Source organism: Drosophila novamexicana, unplaced genomic scaffold, assembly GCF_003285875.2.
Source record: "Drosophila novamexicana strain 15010-1031.04,08,12 unplaced genomic scaffold, DnovRS2.1 tig00000689-arrow-pilon, whole genome shotgun sequence".
Lineage (NCBI taxonomy): Eukaryota > Metazoa > Arthropoda > Insecta > Diptera > Drosophilidae > Drosophila > Drosophila novamexicana.
Window position 1 is genome coordinate 1,128,730 of NW_020824818.1, and position 10,914 is coordinate 1,139,643.

Sequence of the window (10,914 nt, forward strand, 5' to 3'; positions counted from 1 at the left end):
TCAACCCGAAGCAAAAAATCAACAAATTATGGAAACACTTAATGAGGCTGCAATTTAAGCAATTTATGTAGTCACGTGTGAGGGACGCACTAAAAGCAAACAATTTGCACCCACCCTCAGAACGCAGTCTAACATATATAAACATATGTATGTATTCACAATATCGCCCTGAACTCCGACATGTGCCCAGTAAAAGGATGTTGACTTCGCTGACTTTCTCGCGCATTTTTATTATGGCAATATGCCAACTAAGAGAACAGAAGTTATGGTTATATGCATAAGATTGCTCAACTAGGAGATATCCTAGAAAACTGACAGATAAAATATTGGAAGCATAATTAACTATATTTAAATAAACGAATTGGCATCAAGTCAGTGCCAATAACGATAAGATAGTTAGGGCAAGTGTGCCAAATCGAACCTACCTCCAAAAACTAGCTCAAGCTACCCTTTCTTATATTCTTATAGGGTATAAGCACAACAGCAATAACAAGTTGCGCCGCATGCAGCAGCAGCAGCAGTGGGAGGCTTTTAACCTTTCCGACTCGATCCATAACCGATTTGTAGTTTGATTTTTTGGCATTAATGATAATGTGGGACACTAATGCACACATTAGACCGACGGCGACGGTGTCGACGCCGACGACGACGCTCGTAACGACAGCCAAAAATTGTGTTGGTCTTGTGTGGCACGTGCGCCTTTACCGCCTTCTTTGCCTGCCAGACTCGTTACAACAACTAAAACAACAAAAACAACAACAGCTCAGAGTTGTGATGAATAAACAAACAGCAAAAAATATGAAATAATAATAATAATTTTTTGACAACAATTTATGCGGCCATTAACAGCGGCAATACAACGTGTTTATTTGAACATTTCGAAAAAATATATAAAATATAAACACATATATATATGTACATATATATATATATTACCAAGTTAGAAAAAATAATAAACAAAAAAATACAACGAAATGAATAAATATTAATTGCTTGAAAATCAATCAAAAATTCAAAGCATGTCAGCCGAGTCGCCAGTCGCAGTCTCAGTCACAGTTTCGAGTGCAAAAATCGCCAAAGCCGCTAATAAATTCAAACACCCACGAAATATTCGCTCGCTGGGCATTGACAAAGTGTTTAAGCCGTGTTCGTCTAGGCAAGTGTGGGTGTTTTGGGAACGCAGTGGGTCAGAGTTTGTCTGGGAAAGGTGACAAAACCAAAAGTTGTCACAAATTACAAGTAAAGTCCCATTATATGTCTAATGATAAGTTTATTATTCAATAATTTTATTCACAGAATATAGTTCAGTATAGCTTACAGCTTTAATGTGCTTTATAAAAGAATCATTTTTTAAAATAGATTTGAAATTCGTTACTTTAAAGATTTAATTTTGTAGATTTTAACGAGCCTAAAGAGTTCAAGATTTTCAACAGACATAATCTAAAGGATACCAATATATATATACGCCGATTTTGTCTGTATCAGCCAAAGGAACTACGCCTACGGTCGAACAAATAATGATGATAAATGGTTTTCAGATGACATATATGTCCTGGGGTACCATGGATGTTGTCTTGGTTAACAAAAAGCAGCAGATCTATAGAAATGGTTCACGAACATGAATGAAAAGAGAAGCTTTAAGCATTCCTTGCGGGAACAGCTGCTCTCTATGCACGATTTTCTTTATATTAAAATATCATTTATTGATTGCAGATAGTCCTTATGATATTAACGCACCATGTCCTTTGCCAGGATCTGACCGAGTTATGGCTATTTTTGCTTTGCCATTTCAAAGACTATCCTGATGTCTTGTTGCCAACAGATAGTCCTCCTTCTCTAACTTCCGTACATACAAAGGACAGGAAAAAATTCCTTTAAACAGCCAAGTTATGAAGACATTTGCTTGCGGTCGCAACCAATCCAAACGAGTCCTTGATAGTCTTAATCGGTACAAATCTAAATAGTTGTCTCATACATATGTATTTATACCCAGGATGGCAATTTATTTACCCCAAATATTAAATAGTATACTCAACATTCAAAATGTAAAATGTTAGCATTCAGATTGTCTCAAGCGCTATAGGGTTTCGGATCAGGCATATATATTAATTCTGTTGCCTATGACACACGCATGGTTGAATATACCCATTTGCCCATCCATTAGGTACAGGGCATTAAAAAACACCCACCCAACACAGCGTTACTAATTACATTCGCGCCAATGTTAATTTGTTACAATTTCCGGAATTTCGCTAATTTATTTTTTTTAACATTTATATTAGCGGCATAAATTCTATGCCGTTGTTGTTCTTGTTGCATGTCATTCTTTAGGTTTGATCTGAACTTCCCTTTCAATTGTTGTATAAATTTGCATTTTTGGTGTGTAGGTTAAAGGGCTTTTAAATATATATGTATTTACATACACATATATAGCTCAGTTTGTATATAAACTGATTATATAGTTTCATTAAATTAGTTTTAGTATTACTATTTTGATAAATGAGATTAAATAATTACAAGAAAATAAAGTGATGAAAGTTTACAATTAATTTTAATATTTTTAAATATTAGTTTATTTTTTAAATATAAATTGTTACTATTTTCTATTCGTATAATAATAATAAATTAAAACTGAACATATAGAAAAAGTATATGTTTTTATTTTTATTAAATGTAATCTAAACTTATTTTTCGTTAATTTTTTTATTAATAGTCTTTTGCTAATAAACAATTCTATATAATAATGATTATTGATCGATTTTAATCAACACGATTTTTTGTTCACTCATATTACGGAATTCGACAATTGTTTACCTGCGCATATTCATGAGTGCGAACCAGGCTATTTACGAGTATTCGAATGTTTGCACAGCAGGCATTGGCTATGCCGGTGATTCACTAGAAAGCTCACCTGTAAATCGCAAGAGAACAGCTGCTGCAACAGTCACGTGCGTGGCTCATTAACAGCTGCCTCCTAAAAATGCAGCCAGATGAGGAAATTTCGTATTGCCACACGGGCAGATAAGGTGCCAGACGGGCGTACGGGAGCAATGCACAAAGCACAGCGTAACTTCCGCTGTTACTTGCAGCAGGTGCGGGAGGGGCACATAATTACATGGCATTTCAAGCGCCAAGCTCCATTTGAGCTTCCCGTCCAGGGGTGCAGCAAATTGACTACCCCTGACCACCCGAAACTGCATTATTAATTGCAGCTTTGATTTATCTAAGAAACAGGGCAAAGTAACGGTCCGCCAGCCCACCACCCCGTTAAGGCCTACACGTACAATGTGCCAACCCTTGGGGGGTTGGGCGTCGCATTTTCCATAACGTTAAACTCGCAAATGTTTAATTGTGGAAATGAGAAATATGCGGAAGCGTTGACAATTCCGCTCCAGCAACGCTGCAGCGTCGACTGCACTTGTCGCATCACTTGATGCCAGGCCCGTGCCCAGGCCCAGGCCCAGGCCCCAACCCCCTGCCCAGATCCGTGCCCATTCCCGTTAGCATTAACCCGCCAGCTGCATGTCAGTGGCATTGTGACTGTCTAGCCATCAGCATCTGTAGCTGTCTGTTCCAGTCGCACTCGCTCTGCCACTCTTGCCCCTCCTGCTCCACACTCTGCTGCCTGCTCGCTAAATGACACAAAAATATGGGCTTAACCGGAAACGGATGTATTATCTGCGCTAACTGCGCTGCCGCTGCCGCTGCCTCAGCGTCGTTCGCTGGCTCGGTCTCCAGCTCGAGCTCGAGTTCGGGTCGTGGAACTAATAGAATATTATAAATTGTACAGACAGCACATAGAGACTAGATATATATGAACCTGTGCCCAAGCTCTCCACTGACCCACGCCTGAAGCGGACGTCTCTGCTCATCTGTGTCTACATCTGTTTATGTAAGCGTGTGTGTGTGTATCTGTGTGTGTGTGTGTAACTGTGTGTGCCTCGTTCGTTACGCTTCTGTGAGCTTTTTGGACTGTGCTTTTTGTGGCCCGAAGCGTTTCATGTTGTTGGCCCTCGCATGGCTCGCATGCAAAATCCAGTGTGCCCCAATCCCAACTCGCATTCCTCGCATTAGTTTGTTGCATGTGTGTCATGTGGCCGGACAGCAGCGGCAACTCCGTACCCCTGCCCTAGCCCTCCCTCTTGCTGCCTGCTCCACTGCATTCGTTTGCATGTCGTGACGTTGTCGAGCACTTGCTGGCGCGCTTTCACTTTTTCCAAGTTTTTTGTCAATTTAAGAATTCTTGGCGTACATTGACCTCAACTAGTTTATCATAGTTGTCGTCTGATATAGTCGAACTAAGGGTTGCTGGAAAGCTGATCGTTATGAAATTCTTATAACATTTGTGAAATATGTAAAAAAAATGTAATAATCTTGTATATGTTGTAGCTCAGCATTAAGTTTAAATCTCAGTTTGGTAGACATGGATATAATAATGTTAAGAAACATAAGAGACTTTTATATATACAAATATTTAGCAACACATAATAAGAATTATTGATAGCAATAAAGATTGATAAGAATAATAATAAAAATAAAAACTATAACAATATTTAAGTAAGTAAAAATTAAAAAAATAATAATAAAATACCTTAGATAAATTATAACAATTTGCTGTCCGTAAACTTATATAATATAATTTAATAAACGAAGGAAATATATAATTGAATCTCTTTAAAATGTTGTTTATCCAATAATAGGTTTTAAGCAAAAGGACTCCATTTACTTGAGCAGAAGATCAATGAAATATGTAAAGTTAACAATTTGATTGAAAAGTCTTAGGTCTAACAAAAGCTGATGTGCTTAGGGTGGCATTAGGAGCACTCTGTAAGTAAGTAGGGAAATATCATATCAAATGCAGCTGCTTTTTCCTGTGAGTCGTTCTGAGCCCTTTGCCAACTGTCTGCTGGAAATGGAAAAGCATTTGCATGTGTTTAGCAGGATCAAGGATAAGCAGCAGCCAACTGATTGAGTCATTTTTTTAGACAATGCCGCGACCGCCGTCTGTGAAAGTGATCGTGATTCGTGATGGAGGCCGCAGATGCGGCGGTGCGCGCATCTCAAAGATACACTTCCTTCTTTCTTATATCCATTGCGCGGCATTCAAGCGATCAGCCAAATAACAACAAACATTGTCGAGCAGCGCCTGAAAATAGGGAGAGCCGCGCGTTTGCCATATGCATCAGTCCTCGTTGTCCTTATTATCGCTGCATCCTTTGTGGCTGTTTTGTTAGCTTTGATCGTTGCTACTTAGCATTTCCCAAACTGCCTCTGTTGTTGTTGTTGTTGTTGATTTGTGCATGCTTCACTGCATTTTCCGCTGCCAGCAGAGCGCCTTTTCATGACACTCAATCGAGGCGAGGCACCACAATGAGTTACAACCGAAACATTTGGCCAAAAGATACATAAATAAAGATAGAACTATGTGATAGGGCTTTTTGAACTAAGACAGATGTTTGAATGGCTTATTGCGTATTCAGTGCATTTTATATTATATAATATTAACAAAGCATCAAATTTACTATAATATTTATGTAATACTTATAAATATAACTATTGCTTATTACAGTAAAAAACATTATTTTTGAAGTTATTTCAGCCAATTATTAATTGTATTATTCAATACAATATATCTTTCTTATTCGGTTAGCCTAATGTATTACAAAGTTAGTTTTATTAAAGCTTAAATAAGAAATCATATATATAAATTGATAAATATCTTCTCTAGGGCCAAAAATAATATATAAATAAATTGATAAGAATGTGAAGGCATCTTAAAATGGTTGAAAAAATACAAAATTGGAGCTTTCAAAATCTTGTTCAACTGCCACACAAAGTCCCTGACGAGAACATAGCTCAATGATAAACAAATATAAGCTATAATTTTTCCAATCCAAATCAATACCTCTGCTCTAGATTTGTTGAGACGGCGAGCCCAGCTTTAAGCTGAAGGCGAAGCTTATACTGTCAAAATTTCTAGTCAACCCAGTTGGAAAAATGTTCAGCTGGAATTCGAGACGCTATTGGGATTTATGGCCCTACGAGCTGCCGCTACATCACTTTCCGGGCCAGCCAGAGCTGACGCAAGAACCGCCATTAGAGCGGCAACAACGACCGCTAGTGCACTTCCTGCAGCCAAACGAACTGCCGCCTGCCGAGAATGATGACATATATCAGGTGTTCAACTTTATGAACCGCTGCTATTTGTTGGCCGGCATCTTTATGGTCATCACGGTGTTCCAATGGCTGCTGTTTACCCTCCTGGTGAAGCAGAAGGGTTTATTTGTGCTGCCTGGATTTATCTGTCTGCTATTGGCCTTCACAGCGCTAATGATGCTTACCTTCTGCTTGCAGCTGCGCTCCAATCGCTGGTTCGGCTGCATCTTTGCCTGGCTCTTTGTGGAGACCGTCGCGTTGAGTGTGATACTGCTGCTACCAGTGCGATCGATACAAAACATCTCGGTGGCGCTCGTTGCGGCTCTTATAGTTCTCGCTGTGTGCTATTTTCAGGGAGCATGGCTGCCCATGTTTATTTTGCCCGGCGTGATAGTATTGGTCGTGGTGCTCATTGTGTTTGCAGCTCTGGCCGGAGTGGTGCTCATATTGTTTATACTCACGGATCAGTCCGTATACCGAGTTGTTTATTTTGGCCTCATTCTGTTTGTAACGCTGCCCATGTCCCTATTTCATGCCCAAGTCATACATGGTCGTAGATATAGGCTACCCAAGGAGGCATTTTTGAGCTGTGCAGTTATCATTTACATGCATTTCAGTCTATTCTTCATGGCGTTCTACTACCTCATCTGGGTGCACAAATGGTGAGCGTCAATCAACAGTAAATAATAAAGAAATATTTGCGGATGTCAGATGTGTTTAATCGAATAGTGTAATTTGTATATGTATATATGTTTAATAATTATCCTTGTTGAATTTAATAAGGAAATTTAATTTGATTTCGTATATAATCCACCGTCTAATGTGATCCCATTTGATTATATTTTTTACCCGGCGATAACTGCAGTATTTGTAACGCCTCCAATCCCAAATGGCCGTCATAGATATTCTCAAAAAAAAAAAGTATTTTTACTAATAGAAATCAACCAATTTCGAAATTTTTAAAATATTTCAAATAATAAAATTAGCCATACAACTCTTCGAATTGATCAATGGAAAAGAAATAAATTTGCTTAATTTTTACAAAATCAAAAAAAAATAACATAGCTCAATGAACGATGAACAAGTATAAGTTATAATATATAGATATCACTAGCAAAAAATCATTGAAATTGTAAATAGTTAAAGAATGCTAGCAATGTTTGAGAAATGTTAAGACACACAACTGAATTGACTTTCAAATAGATATGAAAAACCAAGACGTTTTCACAAAGCAGCTTCGTTATGACTGTCAATATCACAATAATTATAGCTATAATAATACATATATTGTTTGACGTATGGAATCAAAAATTTTAAGGTTAAGTTAATAATAACAACAACAATAACGACAACATGCATCCGAGCTATCAGAGTGCACAGCAACCAGATCAAATGCAGCAACTGCGGGAACTGCAGCGACAACAGCAACAGCAAGAACAACGACGGATGCAGCAATATGTGCAACAACAGCAACAACAACAACAGCAAGAGCCACAAATTGTTTTCTCGCGTGGAGGCCGAGCGCTTGGCGAACAGGACCAGAATAGGATTGTGGTAGTCATCCCCGAAGAACTGTTCGTGGCATTTGTACGCAAAGTTTACTTGATTGCCACTGTCTTCATTCTGATCACGTGCGCCGTTTGGTTGACCATTTCGATTCTCGAAGTCGACTTCATCGAGGCGACGAAGGTGCCTAGTTTTGTGTGGTTCATATTGACGTTCGTTACGTTCATTATATTCCACTGGTGCCCGAGGGTGCGCTATATCTTTCCCGTAAACTGGATCTTAGTTGTGTGCATCGTAGCATTTTTAACTCTAGGCGGCTGCTGTTATATGAGTCTATACGACCCACTTATACTTCTTTGTGGAATGGTAATTGCACTGGCTGTGATCGTGATATTGCACGTCTGTGGCGCCATGTGCCCACTGACAGTTCTGCCGGGCGGCCTACTAACTGGATGTCTAATGATCATAATTATGATAGTGCTCCTGGTGTTCGCGTTTCTCATGTTTTTCCTTAGGGACCCAGTCTACGGGTTCGTTTTCTTTGTCCTGCTATTCTGTTTACTGGTCATAGTAATACCCTTTCACGCACAGTATATACACGGTCGCCTACAGATTGTGCCACTGTTTGATTTGCCGTCTTGCGCCGTCAGCATTGTCCTTGATTTTGTGGCGGTCTTCATCTGCATATCATATTTTTACTACTATCACTTATATTTAAAAACAGGTGACAGGTACCTGCAATAGGGAAGGTAAATTAAATTTATCCGAATAAATAAAACACTCAAGACCGAAAAATTTCAGTTAGCATTTAGCATTTAGTTCATTTAGTTCAGGTGTCAAAATTTGGAGAAGTTCGATTATTCTTTTTATTTTTTTTTTTTTTGTTTTGAAACATTTCTAACATTGTTTTCCCTTGCTCTGGATCATTTTTCAATCCTTGATTTTAACTGTCAAATTGGTTAGGGCGAAAATACTCAAATGCCTCCTGAACCGCCGGATGTATATGGTATACCACCCGATCTGAACATACGTCACGGCATGCGCATCTACTTGTTGAGTGCGGTCTTTGCCGCACTTGCGCTACTCCAGTGGATCATAATTGGATACTTCTCGGACTGGCGCAAATATAAAGTGCCGCCGGTGAGATATGGGTTTTGGCTAATGGGCACATTTTTTGGTATTTGCGTGCTCTCCTGTACGCCATTTGGACGCAAGTTCCCCTGGAATATGGCCCTAGTTTTGCTCATCGTGGAGACCTCGACCTTATACATTGCCATGGAGCAGCAAAACACTAAGGGATTACTGGTTAATATGTATGCGGCTCTTATTGTGGTTTTCGTGGTGGTCACCTCTATTTTCTACGGAGCTTACTTTCCAATGCGTATGGTGCCTGGTGACCTGATGCTCAGCCTTGGCGTTGCTCTCTCAAATGTAATGCTGATCATATTCTTTCTCAATGCCTACGTGTTCGAGACTAGCGCCATATACACAGTTGTACGCAATTATTTTGCTATCACTGCTGTTACGATGATCATGTACACGGCTACCATAATTCACGATCGGCAGTTCGATGTGCCCAAGAATGAGTATATCTTTCTGAGTGTTTTGCTGTTCTTCGGCCAAATGATACTCCACGAGCGCATCCTGGCCCTTTCCTCGACTCATAATGAATCTTTAGACTGTGCAAAAATAGGAAAATCCCTGGAAGCCTAAAAAACGTATATTTTCCAAATGTGAGTTCATTAGAGATATGATTATTTAATTGCTAAATTAATTCATGTTTCAGGCTTAGCTCGAACTATGTAAACAAATTGTGAAACACCTCTACTTTGTTCGGGGAAGTCATACTTTGTGGGAACTTCCCTGGCGGTAGAGTTATGTAAGCTTAGGAATATAGTAAATGTATTTCCCTTGAAAAACATTTGGGATCGTCTCAAAGAATTGTTGTGCGTAGTTTAAGAAATGTTTTCAAGCTTTCATAACTTAGTACATTAATAAACTCAATTCAATTGTTTGGAATTTTGAAGAAGGCCTAGTCCACATTCAAAAATATTTTATCTAAATTTTGTTACGGAGTGCTCCATATTTTCAGTGATGATGGATTCACAACATCTTTGAAACGCTGTATTATTGTATAAGCTCTTTTCTGTTTTTTATTGTTTTTATGAAAGCATAAATACTATATACATATGTATGCATGTTTTTATTCAATTGAATTGAGTAGAGGACCGCGTGTTACCCGTTTAACGAGGCATGTGCCAGTCCCAAACAATGTAAATCCAAGTGATATAAATAAGAAACAGACAACGTTTTTCGATTGTTATAGACAGGGATTGTCTGACTTTTGTTTATATAAGCAGGTGACTCAATTGAAACAATTCAATTGCGAATTACAGCTACAAAGAGTGCATAATTTGCATCTGGGGAAAGCCTTCGTTCAGAATTTAAAATACAACTAAGACAATACAATATAGCTCTGCATGGCAAACAAAAAGAATTTATTTTGAGCGGGAAATATTTTTAAATATATATTTAAATGCTTTTGGTATAATAAATATACAAAATAATAAATGAAATTGTTTAGCTTTATTATAATACTCGAAATAGTTAAAATTTGATATGTGAAATATGATTTATTCACATTTCAACAATCCGAAACTGATAATTAAATATTTCTGTTTATTTAATTGCGTGCTTATCATTTGTATATATGTTACCCGCGGGAACTGATAATCAACTTTTGGCAATTCAAGCTGTTTAAATATTGTGGCTTTAAAGCTTCCTGTTTTCTTATTCATATTTTTTATTTTAAGACTTTCTTATTTATGCAAACGATATGCTTTTAAGCAAAATACATATTAAATAAAAAAAAAGGAAAGCCACTCGGTTTGCTTATGGAGAGATTTGTATTTATATAAAATTGAAATTTTGATCGAAAACTATAAATAAGAGTAATAAGAGTACAAGTAAAGGAATAAGAAAACTGGCAAAACTGAAATATTAAATAATTTGTATAATCAAAAAATAATTGTTTTAACATTTAACACACAACCGTTATCGTAAGGAATGAAAGGTAAATATTTATGCCTCGTATATATGCATAGTAAATAATATATTCTTTAAGCCATAATGCAAACACTTTTCTTCAATAAATCTCGAGTGTCTGTCCATATTTTATACAACACTTTTCTGTTATAAATGCTACCCCTTTTAATATCTGAAAGGACAGCCAGGCTCGATTTAAACTGGATT

The 10,914-nt window shown here is 37.8% G+C and overlaps 3 protein-coding genes across 3 annotated transcripts; all 3 read left to right on the plus strand.

Annotated features, from left to right (window-relative positions):
• The first annotated feature begins 5,944 nt into the window (after positions 1 to 5,944).
• LOC115763116 lies at positions 5,945 to 6,889 on the plus strand. Its single transcript, XM_030705560.1, has one exon. The coding sequence runs from the start codon at positions 5,998 to 6,000 to the stop codon at positions 6,820 to 6,822; it is 825 nt and encodes a 274-aa protein (XP_030561420.1). The 5' UTR covers positions 5,945 to 5,997; the 3' UTR covers positions 6,823 to 6,889.
• Positions 6,890 to 7,426: 537 nt separating this feature from the next.
• LOC115763220 lies at positions 7,427 to 8,457 on the plus strand. Its single transcript, XM_030705693.1, has 2 exons — positions 7,427 to 8,192; positions 8,254 to 8,457. Exons 1-2 carry the CDS (start codon positions 7,510 to 7,512, stop codon positions 8,378 to 8,380), a joined length of 810 nt encoding a protein of 269 aa, XP_030561553.1. The 5' UTR covers positions 7,427 to 7,509; the 3' UTR covers positions 8,381 to 8,457.
• A 100-nt stretch (positions 8,458 to 8,557) lies between these two features.
• LOC115763221 lies at positions 8,558 to 9,803 on the plus strand. Its single transcript, XM_030705694.1, has 2 exons — positions 8,558 to 9,395; positions 9,449 to 9,803. The coding sequence occupies exon 1, from the start codon at positions 8,641 to 8,643 to the stop codon at positions 9,373 to 9,375; it is 735 nt and encodes a 244-aa protein (XP_030561554.1). The 5' UTR covers positions 8,558 to 8,640; the 3' UTR covers positions 9,376 to 9,395; positions 9,449 to 9,803.
• Positions 9,804 to 10,914: the final 1,111 nt, after the last annotated feature.